General features: G+C 40.7%; 1 protein-coding gene across 2 annotated transcripts in view; it reads right to left on the bottom strand.

Moving 5' to 3' along the window:
* Positions 1-23,794, bottom strand: part of LYRM4 (LYR motif containing 4) — a 318,499-nt gene that overhangs the window by 162,982 nt on the left and 131,723 nt on the right. For both annotated transcript variants that reach the window (XM_030208777.1, XM_030208787.1), the window contains exon 2: positions 6,855-6,975. In XM_030208777.1, the coding sequence (XP_030064637.1) occupies positions 6,855-6,975 (121 nt within the window). The remainder of the gene's footprint in view (positions 1-6,854; positions 6,976-23,794) is intronic.

Raw genomic sequence — 23,794 nt, forward strand, 5'->3', positions numbered from 1 at the left:
AAGCTTCTGCCCAGTGTGTGGCAGCAGCCAAAAAAGGAAACAGGATACTAGGAATTATTAGGAGAGGGATGCAAAATAAGACCAAAAATACTATAATGCCTCTGTATCACTCCTTGGTGCGACCTCACCTCGAGTATTGCGTTCAAGTCTGGTCGCTGTATCTCAAAAATGATAGAGGGGATGGATCTGCTCTCTCATACAACAAAGGCTAAAGAAGTTAGGGCTTTTAGCTTAGAAGAGAGACAGCTGAGGGGGATATGATTGAGATCTACAAAATCTTGAGTGGAGTGGAACAGGTGGAGGTGAATCGTTTTTTTCTCATTCAAAAAGTACAAAGACTGGGGACACTCAATGAAATTGCATGGGAATACTTTTAAAACAAATAGAAGGAAACATTTTTTTCACTCAAAGAATAATAGTTAAGCTCTGGAACTCGTTGCTGGAGGATGTGGTAACAGCGGGTAGTGTATCTGGGTTTAAAAAAGGTTTGGATAAGTTCCTGGAGGAAACGTCCATAGCCTGTTATTGAGATGGACATGAGGAAGCCACTGCTTGCCCCAGAATTGATAGCATGGGATCCTGCTACTAAATGTGTTTCTGCCAAGTACTTGTGACCTGGATTGGCCACTGCTGGAAACAGGATACTGGGCTGGATAGACCATTGGTTTGACCCAGTATGGCTGTTCTTATGTTAATTATTGTAAAAGCAAATAGAAAGAAGATCCTGATAGGAGCCTTAGGAATGGGAGTGGACAATAGAAGAAGATGGGTCATCTCTTTTTGTTGATCCCACCTTTGTCCACTCATAACAAGGGATGCAAGGACATTGTGGCACATGGATGATTCAATCCTCTCTTCTTTAAATAAAGTAAATTTGTGGCACGATGAGATGAAGAGCCTAAAGTATACACAAAATGTAGAAAGTCAAGAGTTTATATTTATTTTCTAATCTATAAATCTCTCTATTTTGTTTTGCTAAAAGTGGAGTGCGCAGTCTCCTCTGGATTAAATTTCTTTTTATGTAAACTAGAATGAGGTTGCTTTATTAATAGTTCAAGATGAGTGGAAACACTGTATATTATAATGTGTAAAGTAATACAAAGGAAAAACAAATTAAGTAAAAAAAAAAACTACAAGAGCAGAGGAACACAGCTGTACAGTAACACAGACAAAAGGAGACTGAGGGCTTAGTGAGATAGCACACATGGGAGTTCCCACACAGCTGTTCAGAAAACCCTTCTTGGTTATTCTGAGCTCTAAGATGGCTGATTAGTGAGTGATGTTATCGGACAGCATTGCACCAGTGTGGCTGATTTTATTCTGCTTGTCAGTGGTGAATCCACTAACACAAGCACCTTTTCTACTCTAGTCAGGCAGAAAATAATTTGCAATCCTGCCCCTCATTCTCCTCAAGCGCCTGGTCTTCTAACTGGAAAACAAAAGACAGACATAGGAAGGAAAGATTAGGTGGACAGAGGTGTTGATAAATGGTCTTCCATACTTTCAAGCTTTATCAAATACCTTTTACAACATATTCACTGGTGTTGGAAGTGGGAAAATGACATCTGTGTATCACTACTTCACAATACCGACAAGGCAGATTAAAACAGCCAAGTATGAACTTTATTCTTCAGTGGTCAGTTTAATGACTAAGCCATAAATTAACATGCAAAATGAATACTAACTTGATTTTATTGTATTAACACACCGCCAGCACACTGGGGTATGATTTAATTTCTATTGACATACTGCCCAAAAAAGTAAAAGGTATAGAATATTCTACATTAAAATTTTTAAAACAAGCTAAACAAAGTACTTTAAAGATAGGAAACACATTTAATATTTTCTTTATTGATTTTCTGTTTATGTAGACAGTAGTTCTGCCCACAGCAAATAAAGACTGTGGTCCTTGGGATTTGCTACTTCCCAGTCATCAAATTTAATTATTTTCTAAATTAGGTCTACAAAATACATCTTTGAAACCAGAACTTTACTTTGATACCACTATGTACGATACCACTATACACTGTCTGATAAAATTAACACTAAGTCTCTTAAACTTGAAGACAGCAGTGATGCATTGTTAGGCCTCACCTTCGTACTATTTTGGCAGGAAAAATCAAAGCCAAAAATCAATTTTATGTTTTGTTGCTGCCTTGGCTGCAACTGAAAAGGATTATTAAAGCCATCAAAGTTCAATTTGTTGCTAATCCAGCAGTGAACAAACAAACAAAAAAAAAGCCTGGAAAACAAATTACTGAGTACATATAAATATCAAGGGGCATATGTAGCCTCAAACAAATTAGAAGTTTATCCAAAAATATTTAACCGCACACCTTTAGCTTCAAACATTCACACAAACTGCCACGCAGTCTTGTTCAAAGGAAGAACTTATATGGCGAATCCTTCAACCCAAAATTCGGGAGCTAAAGGTTAAGGCGAACCAGAAGATATGGGAACCATACTACTATTAAAGTACTAAACAAATGTATTTATCATGGCCCTGGTTAATATCGTTAATTGTTCTATTACTATGAGAACAAGAAATATCGGCCGTGCATGTTAACAAATACCGCGCATTACACTCCCTATGTCCCCATGCACACCTCTACTTGGAACTCCTGCCACCAGCATGTCATCAGAACATTATTTTTCAGCTACAGGACGAACAATCAAAGAACAGAACAGAACTGAGCTTCAGCTTTGTAGATGGTTTATTATTTTTACATAGTCTGAAATGATGGACTATGAGAACACTATGGACTTGGATATTTTAGAAAACAATGTTAATAATAAGAATATGGTTTTCTTGCATGTTTAACAAAGTAATGCCTATTGTTTTGTGGTTAATTTTAACAAGTTATAGGACACATTTTATGTTTTGTTTGAATTTGCTAAATCTTATAAATTCAGGTTGGGTACATGGAAGGTAAAGAAAACTGAGGGGACGAAAAAGAAGTGACTGGGGACAGGGTGGGGAACAGATTATGTCCCCATTCACACATCTATTCTTTACCCAGCGCTAAAGCTGTGCCACCAGACCCAAGCATACAAAACAGATTACTGCTGAGCATTTACTGGTTGCCCTCTGAGTGTTTGCCAACCAATATGAGTTGATGTGACCCTTTGCTTAGCCATCTCCATCTGTGCTATTCTTTGGCCTGTGACAATTACTGAACCCCCTAAAACTATCATTGTTCTTCTAAACTCTCATAACCAACCAAGGCTGGGAGTGAGGGCAGAGCAATGCCTACTAAAAAATGGCTGACCCACTGTCTCTGGCCTTGCCTTAACAAGCTCCACCTCCTGGCCCTTCCCTGCCATGCAGTCCCTCCCAACAGACTCTCAAATCCTTCCCCCCCCCCCTTTTTTTTTAAATCCTCACCTAACATAGGACTTCCCTTTCTTCCTCTCTCTTTTCAACTGCCTCATCTGTGCTGGTCTCAGCTGGGTTGTGCCATCTGTTCTCAAAGGAGTATCTGTCAGGAACCTTTAGTCTATTTAACTGTTCATCACCGCACCTCGAATATTGTGTTCAATTCTGGTCGCCGTATCTCAAAAAAGATATAGTGGAATTAGAAAAGGTGCAGAGAAGGGCAACGAAAATGATAAAGGGGATGGGATGACTTTCCTATGAGGAAAGGCTAAAGCGGCTAGGGCTCTTCAGCTTGGAGAAAAGGCGGCTGAGGGGAGATATGATAGAGGTCTATAAAATAATGAGTGGAGTTGAGCGGGTAGATGTGAAGCGTCTGTTCCCGCTTTCCAAAAATACTAAGACTAGGGGGCATGCGATGAAGCTACAATGTAGTAAATTTAAAACGAATCAAAGAAAATGTTTCTTCACACAATGTGTAATTAAACTCTGGAATTCATTGCCAGAGAATGTGGTAAAGGCGGTTAGCTTAGTGGAGTTTAAAAAAGGTTTGGACAGCTTCCTAAAGGAAAAGTCCATAGACAGTTATTAAATGGACTTGGGGAAAATCCACTATTTCTTGGATAAGCAGTATAAAATGTTTTGTACTTTTTGGGATCTGGATCGGCCACTGTTGGAAACAGGATGCTGGGCTTGATGGACCTTTGGTCTTTCCCAGTATGGCAATACTTATGTACTTATGATTGAAACATTTAAATATCTCCATGGCATAAATGCACAGGAGACAGATCTCTTTTAACTGAAAGGAAGCTCTGGAACAAGAGGGCATAAGATGAAGTTAAAAGGGGATAGACTCAGAAGTAATTTAAGGAAAAACTTCATTAAGGAAAGGGTAGAGGATGCACAGAACGACCTCCCGGTGGAGGTGGTGGAGATGACGACTGTATCTGAATTTAAGAAAGCATGAGACAAGCATGTGGGATCTCCTTGGGGAAAGGAGAGATAGCGAATGTAATGGATGGGCAGACTGGATAGGTCACATGGTCTTTGTCTGCTGTCATTTTTTATGTTTCTATATTTGGAGCTACCTTGCTTTAATCTATTAGCACTTCACGGGAATGACTGTAAATCATGTAACATTGGCTGAGCTGCAGTAGTTATTTTGATTTTGTGGGATGGGGGTGAGGAAGGTATGGGAAGGGGTCAATGGAGGAGGGGGTTAGGGTGTTATGGATAAATGGGGTGTAAAACTAAGGCTTGGTAAAACTGAATTAACAGCAAGGAATGGATTGTTGTATGAAGAGGGGGAAGGAATCAGGTTGTAGTCAGAATTGGATGCACTGGGTTGCTGCTGGGTCTAACTGGAAACAAGGTAAAGGATAAAACCTTGTGAGTAAAGAGAAATGAAAGTGGCTGACAGGAGTTACTTTTGGCGGTGTTCTATGAGGTATTGTGGGCAGCAGGTGGTGGTGGGTTTAAGAGTATCCTGAAGAGAACTGTTGCAATTTGTTACTTACTACTACTACTACTACTTATCATTTCTAAAGCCCTACTAGACGTACGCAGCACTGTACACTTGAACATGAAGAGACAGTCCCTGCTCGACAGAGCTTACAATCTAATTAGGACAGTCAAACAGGACAAACAAGAGATAACGGAATATTAAAGTGAGGATGATAAAATAAGGGTTCTGAACAAGTGGATAAGGGTTAGGAGTTAAAAGCAGCATAAAAAGGTGGGCTTTTAACTTAGATTTGAAGACGGCCAGAGATGGAGCTTGACGTACTGGCTCAGGAAGTCTATTCCAGGCATATGGTGCAGCAAGATAAAAGGAACGGAGTCTAGAGTTAGCGGTGGAGGAGAAGGGTGCAGATCAGAGAGATTTACCCAGTGAACAGAGTTCCCGGGGAGGAATGTAGGGAGAGATGAGAGTGGAGAGGTACTGAGGAACTGCAGAATGAAAGCACTTATAAGTCAATAAGAGGAGTTTGAACTGTATGCGGAAACGGATAGGAAGCCAGTGAAGTGACTTGAGGAGAGGGCTAATATGAGCATAATGACACTGGCGGAATATTAGTCATGCAGCAGAATTTTGAACAGATGGAAGAGGAGAGAGATGGCTAAGTGGGAGGCCTGTGAGAAGCAAGTTGCAATAGTCTAAGCGAGAGGTGATAAGAGTGTGGATGAGGATTCTGGTAGTGTGCTCAGAAAGGAAATGGCGAATTTTGGTGATATTATAGAGAAAGAAACGACAGGTTTTAGAAGTGTGCTGAATATGTGCAGAGAAGGAGAGAGAGAAGTTGAAGATGACCCCAAGGTTATGAGCTGATGAGACAGGAAGGATGAGAGTGTTATCCACAGAAATAGAGAATGGGGGAGGAGGAGAGGTTGGTTTAGGGGGAAAGATAAGAAGCTCAGTCTTGGTCATGTTTAGTTCAGATGGCGCTGAGACATCCAGGCAGCAATGTCAGACAGGCAGGCTGATACTTTGGCCTGGATTTCGGCTGAGATTTCTGGTGTGGAGAGGTAGATCTAGGAGTCATCAGTGTAAAGATGATACTGAAAACCATGGGATGAGATCAGAGTACCAAGGGAAGAAGTATAGATGGAGAAAAGAAGAGGTCCCAGGACAGATCCCTGAGGTACACCAACTGACAGTGGGATAGAAGTAGAGGAGGATCCACTAGAGTAAAGCCATCTCCCACTTAGCCATCTCTCTCCTCTTCAAGCTGTTCAAAATTCTGCTGCACGACTAATATTCCGCCAGTGTCATTATGCTCATATTAGCCCTTTCCTCAAGTCACTTCACTGGCTTCCTATCCGTTTCCGCATACAGTTCAAACTCCTCTTATTGACTTATAAGTGCATTCACTCTGCAGCTCCTCAGTACTTCTTCACTCTCATCTCTCCCTACATTCCTCCCTGGGAACTCCGTTTTCTGGGTAAATCTCTCTTAACTGCACCCTTCTCCTCCATCGCTAACTCTAGACTCCGTTCCTTTTATCTTGCTGCACCATATGCCTGGAATAGACTTCCTGAGCCGGTACGTTAAGCTCCATCTCTGGCCATCTTCAAATCTAAGCTAAAAGCCCACCTTTTTTATGCTGCTTTTAACTCCTAACCCTTATTCACTTGTTCAGAACCCTTACCTTACCCTCACCTTAATATTCTCTTATCTCTTGTTTGTCTTGTTTGTCTGTCCTAATTAGATTGTAAGCTCTGTCGAGCAGGGACTGTCTCTTCATGTTCAAGTGTACAGCGCTGCGTACATCTAGTAGCGCTATAGAAATGATGAGTAGTAGTAGTACTTGCTGCATGGCCATTTCCTGCCGAAAAGAAAGACCTGTGTTAAAACACACATCAACACCAGCGCATGCCCCCTTTTGCCACAGTTTGATAAAAGGGGCCCTCTGTATACAAAAATTAAAGTTAATACTCAATCGGAATGACAGAAAAGCAATAAATCTTGAAATTTTCCAACCTGACGCTGAATGATTTCCAGATTTTCTTTAGCTCTATTCAGCAACGTTTGTATGTCTTGAATGTCTTTAACATTTTTGTTTTCCTTGAAGGCATCTCGTATCCTCCTGATTGCATATGTTCTAGAAAAAGAAACAAAAAGCCATCTAGATTATGTCAGGTTAAACTAATTTATACAATTTCTATTCCTGAATTACTCTTGTTAATGTGAAACAACCTGTACTACATGTCACCCAGGGATCTAAGAGCCAATTTGGGCTGGCTCTGTCAATAAAGAGACTGAACATTCCACTTGCCTGTGTGACAAGAGGTAAAGACAACTGATAACATTTTTTCGTTCATGGTACACACTGTGCATTCCCAGCTTGGTTTAACAAAGCTTACCCATCCTCACACCAGTGTCAATGCATTTAGAATACGCATTGCCATTGCATGTTAGGATAAGATTCCTCAAAGCTGTGATTTCCCTTTTTTGAATATTATTATTATTAGCATTTGTATCCCACATTTTCCCACCAATTTGCAGGCTCAATGTGGCTTACATTTGCCGTAATGGCGATTGCCATTTCCGGGTCACATAATACAAAAGTCGCTGCATTAAGGTGCATGCATACGTGGTAGAGAGAAATACATTGTGGTAGTGCATATTAATTTCTATGTGATAAATAGGAATTCAGCATATTAAAACCTTCTAATGGGCACATCATACATTTTTTGGTCATGTCTTTCCCTCCTTTCTCACATACAAACATGCTGTCTAAATGTAGTTTACTCAAATATAAAGGATAGATATGGGCACATAAAAGGTCTGGAGCAGCAAAAGGCCTTTGTTCAGGTGCCTACCTTGTCCCCTCCACATCTAATCTTTCATCACCTCAACAACTATTCATTGATTGATTCATTCATTCTAGTATGCTAACACCAAAATTACTAGGCAGCTTATAAAATCAAATATAATAATAAAAAAAAAATATAAAACATGGCATAAAATTAAACACATTTATTTGTTGCATTTGTATCCCACATTTTCCCACCTACTTGCAGGCTCAATGTGGCTTACATTATTCCGTAATGGCGATCGCCATTTCCGGAATGAGAAATACAAAGTGGTATTGCATTAAAGTTCATAAGTGACAGAGTAGATTAAGCAGTCAAGTATAGAGAATACATATTCGGAATGAGAAATAAAGTGGTATTGCGTTGAAGTTCATTTGTGACAAAGTAACTGAAGCAGTCAAGTATAAAGAGTTCGGTTTTGTCCAGTTATGGTATGAGTTTCGTTGTCTGGTATTTAGGATGGATCATTGTGGTATGCCTTATTGAATAGGTTGGTTTTTAGTGATTTTCGGAAGTTAGTTAGATCGTGCATTGTTTTAATGGCGTTTGGTAGTGCATTCCATAGTTGCGTGCTTATGTAGGAGAAGCTGGATGCATATGTTAATTTATATTTTAGTCCTTTGCAGCTGGGGTAGTGGAGATTCAGGAATGTGCGTGCTGACCTTTTTGTGTTCCTGGTTGGTAAGTCTATGACATGTAGACCGGGGCCTTGCCATGAATGATTTTATGAACCAGCGTGCAAATTTTGAACATAATACGTTCTTTAAGTGGGAGCCAGTGTAGTTTTTCTCTTAGGGGTTTGGCACTTTCGTATTTCCAAATATGAGTTTGACTGCTGTATTTTGGGCAGTTTGGAGTTTCTTAATTATTTGTTCTTTGCATCCGGCATAGATTGCATTGCAGTAATCATGCAACTAAAAATAAAAAATAAGATGTAGCCTAGTGAATTATGACCCCACTCTAAGATATCTAGATGTTATCATTACTTTCCAGTCTTTTGGTCTTTTGGCAGTGGAGGAGTGGCCTAGTGGTTAGGGTGGTGGACTTTGGTCCTGGGGAACTGAGGAACTGAGTTCAATTCCTGCTTCAGGCACAGGCAAGCTCCTTGTGACTCTGGGCAAGTCACTTAACCCTCCATTGCCGCATGTAAGCCACATTGAGCCTGCCATGAGTGGGAAAGAGTGGGGTACAAATGTAATAAAATAAAATAAATCCAAGCACTGATGAAAAATAATGAATATAGAATACCTACTTCTTGGCCTTCAGGTGAGATTGAAAACGTGTAGAATACGGGAGGAAAGTATCAACACATTGGGAGCGAGATGACATGGTGCAACTCGGACAGCCACAATGATCATGACACTAGCTGTGGAAGCCTAAGAGAACAAGAAAAAGGCTGGATGCCAGGATGGGTTGAGTAACAGGGAAGTAGCTGGGGCTAGTTTGGGGAGGAAATGCGTACAGAAAACGGAAATGGGAGACTAGGAGAGAGAGACTAGAAGTCTGGGAAAGGGGAGACAGAGAAACAGACAATTGGAGAGCTAAAAAGGGGCTGATGGGTAGACCAAGGAATGAAGAGTCAGAGAAGGGTAAAACCTAAATGAATGGAGAGGCAGAGAAGACAGAAATGGAAAAATAAGATGAAAGGGAAAATCAGTGTTAGAAACTGGAACCAACACAACTACAAAAGGGCCCGATAGTCAAATAAATTTAATTGGCTGCGAGAAGCTCCTAATTGTTTAAATGGTAGTCAGCTGTCTATCCAAGGATACTCCATGGCTTTACCTAGACAGTCCTACTGAATATCTCCTCTCACCATGAAAATGGAAACTCTCTGTTTTGTGGGGGATCCATAGGCAGAGTGGATAAATGCTAACATTCAGCCCTGAACCTTTCACTAAAGGGCATTTAGCGCATGAAAAACAGACTACCACAAAACATGGTTAAAGTGTTTTGTGGCATTTTGCCTGTTTGTGCCCACTAAGCGTGCATTAAATATTTTTCACAAATAATTTATTTTATAGGGGGCATGTCATGGGTGGAGAATGGGCCTGGAACCGTTAACCAGCTAGCACATTCACATTAGCATGTGCTAACTGGCTAACACAGAAGCACTTAGTGCCTCCTAAATAAGAGGCAGGAAGTGCGCCTGCGTAAATATATTTTTTTTAAATTCCCATGCACTAATGGAAAAATTAGCACAGGACCTGCAAAAAGAGAAAAGTCCTACTTTAGGGATGCTCTACAAATAGGCTTAGCATGAAAGTTCCATGTTAAAATGAACTAAGTCCATTTCTTATTACATCTTAGTAAAAGGACCCCTAACCGGCCAAAGAGGACCATAAAAATAGCAGTCCTATCTTCTGCCAGTTTAACTCAACTAGTTAAGAGCTACATATCAGCACCTATCTGGTTCAGTACTGGTGTCCACATCTACCTGGATTTGTTGCTATTTTATAATGTACATTAATTTGTAACCCGTTCTGGCTGTTATCGGTGGAGCGGGCTAAACAGCTTTGCTAAAGCTACCCCAACTCCTTCATAATCTACACTGGTTACCTATAAAGAGCATAATTTCGTTCAAGATACGTGTATTGGTCCATCAAATTTTATTTGGTATGTCACCATCCTATATGAATGAACTCATTGATTTACCTCCACGCAATGCTTCCGTGTCATCCAGAGAATATCTCATTTCACATTTCCCTAGTTGCAGAAATGTATCTTACAAAACAAGAAAAGTTAGCATTGTGGATTATCAATGCACCAAAATCTAGAATTCTCTTCCTGAACAAATTAGATATACTAGCGATTATTTTTATTTCACAATTTATTGAAAACTTACTTTTTTAGCTCAGGGGGTCTTTTACTAAAACTTAGCTCGAGTTATCTGCAGCAGGGCCCACAGGAATAATATGGGCCCTGCTGCAGATAACTTGAGCTAAGCTTTAGTAGAAGACCCCTCAATCTTCAACAATGTTAGAACTCAGTGCTGAATATTATTTTTCACTTCTTCCTGATGTCCCACTGAATTTGCTCCATCACTTCCTATATTTTATTTTTATGATGATGTATTCTTTAAATGTAACTCTAAATTATTTCTTTTCTTTTCTTTTATGTTTATATTGCAAGCCACATTGAACCTGAGTTTCACTTGGGCTAATGTGTGATAGAAATGCCATAAATAAATACATACATACATACATGAATAAATAAAAAAATAAATGTAATCATGGCCCAGCATTGAATATCTGGGTATAAAGCTGCTGGTGAAAAAATTGCTGAACACCGCCAGTTGAATATTTACCCCAAAAACCCAGACAACAAAGATAGGAAAGAAATGCATTGTATTTTAAAGTTTTAGAGACTGGAATGAGTCAGATATAGGACATGTGCATCTCTTAGACTTATACGGTCTGTGCCAGAGCCGGTGGTGGGAAGCGGGACTGGTGGTTGGGAGGCGGGGATAGACTTATACGGTCTGTGCCAGAGCCGGTGGTTGGGAGGCGGGGCTGGTGGTTGGGAGGCGGGGATAGTGCTGGGCAGACTTATACGGTCTGTGCCAGAGCCGGTGGTTGGGAGGCGGGGCTGGTGGTTGGGAGGCGGGGATAGTGCTGGGCAGACTTATACGGTCTGTGCCAGAGCCGGTGGTTGGGAGGCGGGGCTGGTGGTTGGGAGGCGGGGATAGTGCTGGGCAGACTTATACGGTCTGTGCCCTGAAGAGCACAGGTACAAATCAAAGTAGGGTATACACAAAAAGTAGCATATATGAGTTATCTTGTTGGGCAGACTGGATGGACCGTGCAGGTCTTTTTCTGCCGTCATCTACTATGTTACTATGTTCTAGTTGTCTATTTTGCCCAGTACAAGATGAAATATGTTTCTGCATCTCTTTTCCACTATTGCACTGCTCATGGGGATAATTTTCTGAAGCTTTTTCCACATGCAAAGGGTTCTTATAAAACTGTGCAAGAGTATACAAAGGTACAAAAAATAGTTGTGTAACAAGTGTCCCCCAGATTCTATATATGGTGCCCAGATCTCATGTGCAAATCTAGGTGCCTGCCTAAGATGAGCATGCAAATTAATTAACAAGCCCTTAACTACCAATGATTGGGTGCTAACAACCAATTATTGAAGCTATTTGGCACCATTTAGGATTTGCACACATATCTGGCTGCAGGCTATTTTATAAGGTATGGCACCTAACTCTACTAGCATGTTAACTCAAATAGGGTATGGCCATGGGCACGTTGGGACGTTCCAAAAGGTTGTACACATATGGCTAAATTCTGAACATGGCGCCTGAAAAATCCGTGTGGAAAAAAATTAAACCTAGGCGTATTTTCTAAAGTATGCCTAAATTTTATAGAATAGACTTAAATTTCCAGGTAGTATATAGAAAACGCTAAGCGGCTCACCACATGACTAAATTTGATCGTGTCCATTTAGAACACATTTTACTTATCCTATTAGTTTCCATTTTTTTCCTAATTGTGGTCTAACGAAGAGTGAATAGTTTCTGTTTTTGGAATCTAATGCTTCTTTCTGTGATTTCCCCTCTGTATTTCATAAGCAAGTGTGTACTTGTGATATTTATGTTAAAATTGCATAAATAAAATAATAATTGGCTAAGGTTCAGTTTATTTTATATACCGCAAATAAACTAAAAATCTAAGCAGTTAAAGCAATTAAAAAATAAGGGCATAACAAGAATTGGAGGGGGGAGGGGAGGAATGATCCTCTTATGTGGAACCCAGCCAATATTCAGCCAAGACCCGCATAAGAGCTGGCGGCCAACATGTGCCTTGATAGCCCTGGATATTCAGTGCCAGAGTCTGGACATGGCCTAGCATTGAATATCTGGGTTTAAATTAGCTGCCTATGGTCAGTACTTAAACGCTAGCCACTGCTGGCTGAGTATCAGAGCGGGGGGGGGGGGGGGGGGGGGAATGTTGCTCTTTGCCCCTGCGAATTGATAAAGAAAAGAACACCTCTGGAAAAAGTATATATTCCACAGAGTACAACTCTTTAATCTTGATTTTTAATAGTTCTGTAAGATATATCCCTATCTTCACTGACTCCAGGACAAACACAGCTACTGGAATTCTGCATCTGAGACACATACAAAGTTGGTGCTGTAACAGGATTCTCAGCTAGTAAATCAGGAGACAAGAGGCAACTGGTTCCAAAGGCAAGACAGCTTTTATTGCTAGCAATGTACAGCACTGAGTTCAGTCTCAGGATACTGTGTGTCAGAAATCATCTGACACTCACATTTATACCTCCACTAAGGGCCTGCGCATTAGGCACGTTATACATCATATTTGACATGTGCAGTAAACATTTGTAGTTTTTGTAGTTCTTACAGTACATACACACGTCATAATACTGAAATGATACTAGCAAAGGAAACAAAACTTATCGCCCTGTTCTAGCACACACACATAATCACACAATGCTTCTTTCAGAGTTGATAAGGCTCAATGGAGCGTAAGGCTCAGAGATGCAGGGTGGGGGTGGCGACGCTCCCAGGCTATCTTCTATTCATGTGGCGTCTACGTGCAGGCTGGTTCTGTGTTCAAGCCTTGGCTACTAAATGTTACAAGTTATTATCTACTGCACCTGCATCCTGTCTCAAACAGTCATTTCAGCAACTTTTGTATCTTGCAAGCAGGAGCTGACAGTTTGTGGTTAAGGTACAGTGCAAGAGAATGTAAAAGTTCTGTAAAAGTTCAGGTCTGGAATGTGGTATAAAGAAGGCAAAGTCCTTGGGTAAATATGCACAGGTCTTGAGGTAGTCCTGACAGTCCTGATCCGGTGCTGATGCAGGCCGGATCCGGTTGCCACTCCTACAGTGCCAGTGCAGTAAAATACTGACCTTTATGAAGCCTCCCTCTCCTTCCAACCCTTTCCAAACAAAAGATGCAAGATGAAAAATGAATAGGTTGTCAAGAGCACAAAATTGAACATACCTACAAAAGATGTCCCAAAATTTTCTATAAATCAAATACAGATTAAAACCACCAGATCCTGTGTTAGGCAGGGCAACATCCCTGTTTATTTTTATATTTTCACCCTTTTAAAATGTCCTTTACACTTCCATTGCAATGAATGGAGTAGGACACATCCCCTGCCTATTTTAAACCTCCTTCTATGGAAAGCATTTAATATGGCTTGTTGTTTATTTGGTTTTGACTCACACCTTTTCAATGGTAGCTGAAGGTGAGTTATATTAAGGTATGCTAGTTATTTCGTTGCCCCCAGAAGGGTCATAATCTAAGTTTGTACCTGAGACAAAGGTAAGTGACTTACCAAAGGTCACAAAGAGCACCAGCAGGATTTGAACCCTGGCTTCCCTCCTTCTTAGCAATTGAACTAAAGCTCATAAGAGAGGTTTGTCAGCATATTGATTTTGTAATGAACTTGGTTTATATACTATGATCTGAACGTTAACTTGTTGCATATCCTATAAATATACAAAAAGAATGAGATTTTAAAAAAGTGTATGGCGGGAAACTCACTGAAGGAAATTATACACAATACAAAGCAACAAGATTCCATTTAAGTTCCTTCAACTAGGATATTTGAAAACCAAGCAGAACTTTTCCTGGCACTAAGAGGAAAGAAAAGTGAAGCCCACGAAGAATTTGTGCACGGGTTAATGTTTGCAATTGCTGGGCGTACATTTTGCCAAACCTCTACAATGACTTTGGCTAGGCGATGTAATACAGAGTTGAGCAGAATGATTTGTGAGTGATTCCCTACAGTGGTGGTTTCAATAACATAGATATGACCATGTTGATATTTGGCAGTGTTAATGAATTCCAAAACCAGACCTTTAAAGTCTTCCATCTTTGACCTTCCACATTGGATGGCTGCAGGAATCTTTGACGCTAAAGGGGCTTCTATTCTGAAGTGTATCCCTCAGGACACTGAACAGTAAACAGTGCTACCATAGCAACAGATCTATTCACTCTCTCCTTGGGCTATAATGCACCACCTCTGTGATGTCCCCAGACCAGATCAGCCTTAAGCAGCCCCAATGAACAGAGGAATCCAACCCATATCCCTGAAAGTGCTACAGCCACAGCGCTAGCTCTCCAGATACAATTCTGAAGAGTTTGTCCTCATTTATTTATGCCCATATAATGAAGTCAAAACTAAATTAAAAAAAAAAGCAAATGAATATGCTCCCACATGTAATAGCTTCAAGGTCTAGGTCAGCACTTCTCAAACTTTCTGTGGCTGCAACCCCTCACCCCCCCCCCCCCCCCCCAAAGCACAGGTTGATGTCTCCCCAATTCGGGGGCATGACCCACAGTTTAGAAAGCCCTGATTTTGGCTAATTATAAACCCACCCTTAAGAACTGGGAGTAAAAGAACTGCAAAAGGTACACTTTATCTTTTACTCAGTTATCAATACCAAAATTCACTTGTAATACAAAATGTATGCAAAAAAATGAACACTGTGCACTAGCTTACTGCTAAATAAAGGAGAGGAGAAATAAGAGGAGTTTCACAAGGTTACTTGCAGAACAGGGGATTCACTCAAGAGATAGGCTTTTGATCTTCCTGTTTCAAGGGTTTTAACACGTGGAGGGGCATAATCGAAAGGGGCGCCCAAGTTTTCCTGAGGACATCCTCGCAGGACGTCCCGATGAAGGGGTGGGGAAGCCCGTATTATCGAAACAAGATGGGCGTCCATCTTTCATTTTGATAATACGGTCGGGGACAGAAAACCTTGACCTACTCTACATCAATGAAACCTGGATCCATGACCAAAAGGACCCCATAATCCTACACTTGTGCCCTCCAGGATACAAAAATCATATACTGGACCAGAAAGGGAAAGAGAGGCGGAGGCATAGCACTAATTTATAGATCCCACTTCAACACCAAAATCAATGCCGAGTCCGTGACACCCCAGCTTGAAATAGCATCAATTAGAATCCATAGCAAAACATTATGCGACCATCTGAGTTGTGTCCTGTTCTACAGACCCCCAGGCAACTGGAACGAAGTCCAAACTAACTTCATGGACCATCTCAAACACGTGTAGCCAACTCCAATGTACTAGTACTAGGAGACATCAACCTTCACCTAGAAGACCCAAACTCTATTAATACACGAGATTGTAAGGAATTCCTCCATTTATGGGATCTCAAATGGCCGCAAATGCAAGCAACCCACGTCAAAGGGCACACACTGGACCTCATCTCACACAAACTCTCAACAGACCAGAACTTCATAATAACAGATATTAAATGGTCAGAAACACCCTGGTCTGATCATTACAAACTAAATCTATCCCTACAATGGCGGAAGAAAGGATCACACCAAACCCAAGAACACACACCCTACAAAACAAGAGGCCATATAGACACAAAAACATTCTGGCAACTGCTTTACAACAATGAATGGACAACACAAACAGATTCCAAATATTATCTCTTGGAATGGGACAAAAGATGCAAACACACACTAGACAAAATAGCATCTCTACGAACAAAAACATCACGTAAGAATAACTCGATACTATGGTTCAACGACGAACTGAAAAAACTAAAAACACAAGCCAAGAAACTTGAACGAGCATGGAAAAAAACAAAAAACTCAATACATGGAAACAAACACAAAGAAAATACAAATACGCAATAAGACAGACCAAAAGATCATACTACAAAACTAAAATAGGGACAGATTACAAAGACACAAAGAAATTATACCAACTCGTGAACAAACTCCTAGACACCAACTTAGTCACAACAACAAAAACAGTCATTCCATCCGCAGACAAACTTGCCAAGTACTTCTATGAAAAATTATAAACCTACGCAACACACTACCTCACAACAACACTGACATCGACTACTTCTTTAATGAACTGGACCCAACTAATGGAGGATACCTGGCTGACTGAATCTGGTTAAACTTCGATCTCCTCACCGTCGATATAGTTGCGCAGGTGATCAGCAGGTTCTCCAACACTCACTGCAAACTAGACACTTGTCCCAACTACCTACTGAAATCTGCCCCTGACTGCTTCATAACAGACCTCACATCCCACCTAAATTATATGCTTCAGCGAGGTCTCTTCCCTAAGGAAAATGGCAATATTCTACTCACCCTGATACCAAAGGACTCCACAAAAAAACCCAAATGAAATCAATAACTACCGTCAGTAGCATCCATCCCGATGTCAGACAAACTGATGGAAAGCATGGTAGCCAAACAACTCACAGAATATATAAATAAATTCTCAATTCTACACGAATCTGTCAGGTTTCCGTCCCCTACACAGCACAGAAACAGTATTGGTCACTCTCCTTTCCAAATTCAAACAGGAAATAGCAATAGGCAAAAACATCCTCCTCCTCCAATTCGACATGTCTACTGCGTTTGACATGGTAAACCACAAAATACTACTAAGACTACTAGATAAGTTCGGGATTGGTGGTAATATACTAAGATGGATCAAAGGTTTCCTAACCACAAGAGCATACCAAGTAATATCAAACTCAAACATATCACCATCGTGAAAAGCAGACTGCGGAGTACCACAAGGATCACCACTATCCCCAAATCCTCTTCAACCTAATGATGACCCCGCTAGCCAAGACCCTATCCAACCAAGGCCTTAACCCTTTCATCTATGCTGATGATGTTATAATACACATTCCTTACAAAGCAAATCTGTCTGAAATCACCAACGAAATCAAGATCAGCTTCAACATCAAGGACACTTGGGCAAATGCATTTCAACTGAAGCTCAAGAAAAAACACACTGTCTTCTTGTCTCATCTCAACAGTGTGGACAACCCCACAATTATCAACACTCCAGACCACACCCTCCCTATCTCAGAGAGCCTGAAAATCCTTGGCGTCACAATAGACCGCTACCTAACACTAGAGAACCAAGTGGCATCCACAACGAAGAAAACGTTTCACGCAATGTGGAAACTCAAATGCGTAAAGCAATACCTCACGAGGTACAATCAATGGTACTAAGGCATTTAGACTACTGCAATGGAATCTATGCGGGATGTAAAGAACAAACCTTTAAGAGACTCCAGAGCGCTCAGAATACGGCAGCCAGACTTAGCTTCGGAAAAACCCAATACGATAGCGCTAAACCCCTCTGTAAAACTACACTGGCTCCCAATTAAAGAATGCATTGCTTTCAAGATCTGCACAATGGTTCACAAGATTATCTATGGTGAAGCCCCAGGATACATGACAGACTTGATCGACCTACCTACGAGAAACACATCTGAATCATCACGAACGTACCTAAACCTGCACTACCCAAGCTGCAAAGGACTCAAATACAAATCAACCTACGCATCCAACTTTTCCTACATAAGCACCCAATTGTGGAACGCATTACCAAAAGCCATAAAAACCTCGTACGACCACCTACACTTCCGGAGAACACTAAAAACTTATCTTTTTAAAAAGGCATACTCTACTAATCCAACAAATGCCTGATCTCTGCAACACAACACTAGAATTCAAAATGCACAAAACACAACTCTCCCACTGTTCAACGACCTTATGTGGCTGTCCCACATGAACTTTATCTCATCTCAACATCACTCTGTATTTGTAAACACCGGAGACTGCAAACGCACGGTACGACGTAAGCCACATTGAGCCTGCAAATAGGTGGGAAAATGTGTGATACAAATGCAATAAATAAATAAATTGCGAAATTTAGTTCGACCTTAGAGATGGTCATCCCCGATTTTCGGCGATATTGGAAACTGAGGACGCCCATCTCAGAAACGACCAAATCCAAGCCATTTGGTCGTGGGAGGAGCCAGCATTCGTAGTGGACTGGTCCCCCTGACATGCCAAGACACCAACCGGGCACTGCAGTGGATTTCAGAAATTGCTCCCAGGTGCACAGCTCCCTTACCTTGTGTGTTGAGCCCCCAAAACCCACTCCCCACAACTGTACATCACTACCATAGCCCTAAGAGGTGAAGAAGAGCAGCTACATGTGGGTACAGTGGGTTTCTGGTGGGTTTTGAAGGGCTCACATTTACCACAAGTGTAACAGGTGGGGGGTTGGGCCTGGGTCCGCCTGCCTGAAGTGCACTGCACCCACTAAAACTGCTCTAGGGACCTGCATACTGCTGTCATGGAGCTGGGCATGATATTTGAGGCTAGCATAGCGGCTGGAAAAAATATTTTAAAAAACATTTTTTGAGGGTGGGAGGGCGTTAGTGACCACTAGGGGAGTAAGGGGAGGTCATCCCCTATTCCCTCCAGTGGTCATCTGGTCATTTAGGGCACATTTTTGTGGCTTGGTCATAAGAAAAAAAGGACCAGGGAAAGTTGTCCAAGTGTTCGTCAGGGACACCCTTCTTTTTTTCATTATTGTTCGAGGACACCCATGTGTTAGGCATGCCCCAGTCCCGCCTTCGCTATGCCTCCGACAGGCCCCCGTGAACTTTGATCGTCCCCGCGACGGAAAGCAGTTGAGGACGCCCAAAATCGTCTTTCAATTTTGCCGATTTGGGCATCCCTGAGAGAAGGACGCCCATCTTGCGATTTGTGTCGAAAGATTGCGTCCTTCTCTGTCGAAAATAAGCCTAATAGTATCATAGTGAATGATGGCAGTCAAAGACCTGTATGGTCTATCTAGACTACCCAAATGACATGCTTGATAACAAAACAGAATTTTCAACCTACAATGTCTCCATTTCCTTAAGTGAGGAGAGCTACTGAAGAGGCATTAGCAAACCTTTATTTTCTAACAATACATTTATTGATCCTGTCTAGGCTACAGAAAAAGCATGAATTGTGATAGTCCAGATTAGTTTCCTATTAAACCAAAAGAACCAAACATAGATAAATCTGATAAAATTCAATTTGTAATAGTGCCAACTGAAAAAAATCATTCTTTTCAACAATGAAACACTGGCAAAAAAAAACTGGACCTGCATACTTCCCAGTGGTTTTAAGTAAGGTCTGTCTTGATTTAACCTCAAAATTGGAAAAGTGGGGAAAAATAGATTTTTTCAGCCAAGAAATGTGATGGCTTCAAGCTGTTGTTTTGGCCTAGCTTCTGCACTAATGATGCAGTAGGCTTAAGAACATGTCAAAGAAAGGCACACACATTTCCAAAAGACAGTCATTCAGATATTCATATTTTAAAGAAAAAGAGAACAAAATACAAACTGGTATGCATTCCTTGTTTAAGAGCAGGCATGACCCAGAAAGGACTACCTTATAACTTATTTTGAGTGCTAGCAAAAAAGAAAAAAAAACAGTTAAAAAGAGTGGGGGCATGAAGGCTAAAATAAGTAGTAGACGGTGAAAATAAGCTGTTAAGTAGGCTTCTGGGTTCAGAATTTCAACTTTAAAATAAAAACAACAGACAATGCAAACTCCTCCTTGTTTGTTGAATTCAAACACTGTAAAATTTGAAAATAAAGAAAAAAAAAGCTTGTTAAATAAGTCTGTTGGTTCAGCAGCTCTCCCTTTTTCACATTCTGATGTGTATCCTGTTTCCAATATGTGAAATTTGGAGGGCTCAGACTGTAATGAGGAGATGGTCAGGTTAATAACAAAGGGAGGTTGGGAGGGAGCTTTAAAGCATCCTTGCAAATAAGGGTGATTCACTAACTCCTCTGTCTACTAAACAGCACTAGTGGCTGCCCACACAGCCCATTCACAGTGAATGGGCTGTGTCAGCATTAATGCACAGCAGCTGCTAGCACGGTATAGTAAACAGGGGTTAAGACTTTTCTCCCATCCTATACCAACTGGAATAAAGCTTTGGTAATCAGGCCCATAGCAAGCCATTTGGCCAAACATATTTATTGCTCTCTACATCAAATGAAGAGCTAGATTAAAAGGATTTATTGCTAGATCACGTATCAGGTGAATGGCATATGTGATAATTCAGTCTCCCTCCGCTCTCCTTGCTAAAATGAAAGCAATAGTACAATAATTTTCAGCCCAAAAGGATCCAAATGTTCTTTAGCTACACAGAATGTCTGGTACATGAAGGAGAGCTATAAGATAAATGCTGTCTGGCAGTTTCTAAAAGGGCTGGATATAGGCAAAAAATTCATCTGGTAAAACAAAGCATAGAGGGGCCGATGTAATGAGGTGCACAAGGCTTTGCACACCAGCTGTGGTGATATGAAGAAGTTTTTGTCCCTCCTCCTGATTTTCCCCATTATTGCATATGTCACACCGAATGGTTCCTTATCTTTGAACAAAATGTAACATTAGACAAAGAGAACCTGAGTAAACACATAACACAGTTATTACATTAACGCATTATTTATTTAAGAAACAAAGATCTCCAACATCCATATCATACAAGTGAGGAAGGTGGGTTAGCTCTTGTTTGAGGGGGGGGGGGGGGGACTGATGCTCTTTGGAGACAGGCAGGAAGGAATGGAGACCAAAAAAACTCTTCAGGCCACTATCTTGAACTTATCTGGGTACCGGCTGATATTCAGTGCAGACTACTTTCTTTGAGGTATCCAGGCAACAGTAGTAAATATCGCTGATAACCAGATAGGTGCCAGCTCCACTCTGGACCACCCCAGCACTATCCCCCGGATTCTATATATGGCGCCTTGAGTTACGCACACATATCTGGGCATATTGAAAACCAAAAGAAAAACTTCTGAACAAACCAGACTTTAAATCTGGGCATATTCTGATTTGCACACTTAATTTCATTTTATAACAAGCCGATCGGCCCCGATAATTGGATGCTAACAAGCAATTAGCAGCACTAATTAGCAATAATTAGAATTTACGCACACTACTTGCTAAGCTTATTTTATAACGTAGTCACATAAATTCTACCACATGGATCCCAAAAGAGGGCATGGCTTTGGGAGGAGCATGGGCAGGCCGTGGGCATTCCAAAACTTTTTGTGCAGTGTTACGGAATAACCCATTCCGCAAATAAAATTAGGCATGGGGGGGTGGGGGTGATGCTACATTCTATCTTAAATATCCGTGTAAATGTGTAATTTCTTATCAATCTGTGAAATATGTGTATTTTGACCCTGATCAGCTTTCTTCTTTTTTAATAGCTAGAAGTGCTCCTAGTTAAAGAAATTCGAACAGAAACACGTCTGTACTTCAATCTTAATTTAAATAGATTATTTTGATTCTTCCTTTTTCTCCAGTGTAGGAATATTGTACTCCTGTTGTGGACTTTTATGAAGCTATTGAGTATAATTTCTTGCTTTAAAAATTGCAATTTTGTGAATTTGATTATTATAGTGGAATTTTTCCAATTACAAGTGATATGCTTGTGTATTAATACAATAATTATAAATAAATCAATAAATAAAATTAGGCATGGGCATTTACACCAGGTTTTCATTGGCATAAATGGCTGCACCTAAATTATAGTCACATCGATGGATGCGTGATTTACAGAATACGCCTAAGCATGTTTTCCTTCGGCGCCAATTTTTTAGGCAGTGTGGCAGATATGAGAGTACTTTTTGGGCTGTGGGGATAATTTGGAGATTGGGGTAGTTCCACCTTTTAAACTACTTTGACCCATTCTCTAAGCACTAACCCCCCTGTTTACTAAGCTGTGCTAGCGGCTACTGCGTGGCAGTGCTGACACAGCCCATTCAAAGTAAATGGTCTGTGTTGGCATTAACATTCAGCTTAGTAAACAAGAGGTGGAACTCCCTTTCCCATAGAAATATATTGAGTAATATTTTTTTTTTTGGGGGGGGGGGGGGGGGGTCATTTCTCTGGAACCTCATTTGGCCCATTTTCAAACACTGTGTTTCTTTTTTACTGTTTTTTGTCCACATGGCAAATGTCATTCTATTCCATTACTTTTTCTCTGCTAAAGACATTGGAACTCCATTTCCCATAGGAATACAATGCATCATTTTTTAGGTGGCCTTATATCTCTGAAGCCCCAGTCTGAATTGGCCCGTTTTCACAGGTGTCTTTTTAGCATTTTTTCCCTCATGCATTACATTACAATCTGTTCCTATATTCTGCTAATACACAAGGAGTTCAAAGCGGATCACAACCAAGTTTCTCTTCCCATTATTTTTCCCCTGGACAGACAGATGGACAGACAAGACATTCTTGCCCCCTTTTGTATAATGCTTTTCAACTTCTGTTGTGCTGGAAAGAATAAAAAAGTTGGCACAGACACAAGTTCCAAGCTTAATATTTGAAATAAAATCTGAAAAGGTGCTAAAGAACAGATTTTATATTGTCCTTTGGAAACAGATTAATGAGGCTCATCATTTGTGTACCATTAGATGGTGCAGAACAGCTCTCATCTCAGCTTCCATAAACCAGCTGACATATATATGTGTATGCTCATAAATAATACATTTCAATCACATGCACTGCAAGGGCTACACAGAGTGTCACCCCACTGCCATGCATTAGCAGATGGTGCGCACTTTTAAATAGGACCTGCTCACCTATAATGTGGCATGGGAGGAGGGGGGTATTGTTAATAGAAATTATTAAATGTGGACGCTTATTCTCATTTGCAGCTGGTGTCCTGGTAATACCTTTTTTCATTATCATTATCATCCTTATCATTAGGGGAGGAAGAAACCGATATGCAGATTTCAGGAATGGAAATATCTCGTTAGAACTGAACTGGACTTTGTGTCTGGACAGTGAATCAGACCTGAAAACACATCTGGGTATGAGAAAATAAATGCAGATAGAACAGTCTAAATATGACTGTTTAATCAGAAGCTTAGAACGAGCAGCATGTCTCACATATTCATCTGCAATGGGGAGCAGCTTCTGTGACCCTGCACTGCTTTTCCTCGGATTAGAAATAAAAAAAAAAAAAAAATGGTTCCCCTTTGCAAAGCACTTGCAACAACAACCTGCAGATTTCTTTCCCTCTGGTATTTGTTTTTGGGTTTTTTTTTAACCAATTAGGATATATCACTTTGAAACAAAAGGGGAAAACCAACAACTACCTACTGTAAATCTGCATCTGGCAGCAATAAACTAGTTTTGCCTGCAGGAAGAGAGTTTACTAAGAGAAGGTAGGTATCAAGACAGAAAGCTACATCATTCTATTGGCAAGAGGATACAACAGGTTCTCCTTATTCC

The sequence above is a fragment of the Microcaecilia unicolor genome, chromosome 1, assembly GCF_901765095.1.
Source record: "Microcaecilia unicolor chromosome 1, aMicUni1.1, whole genome shotgun sequence".
Classification (NCBI taxonomy): Eukaryota; Metazoa; Chordata; class Amphibia; order Gymnophiona; family Siphonopidae; genus Microcaecilia; species Microcaecilia unicolor.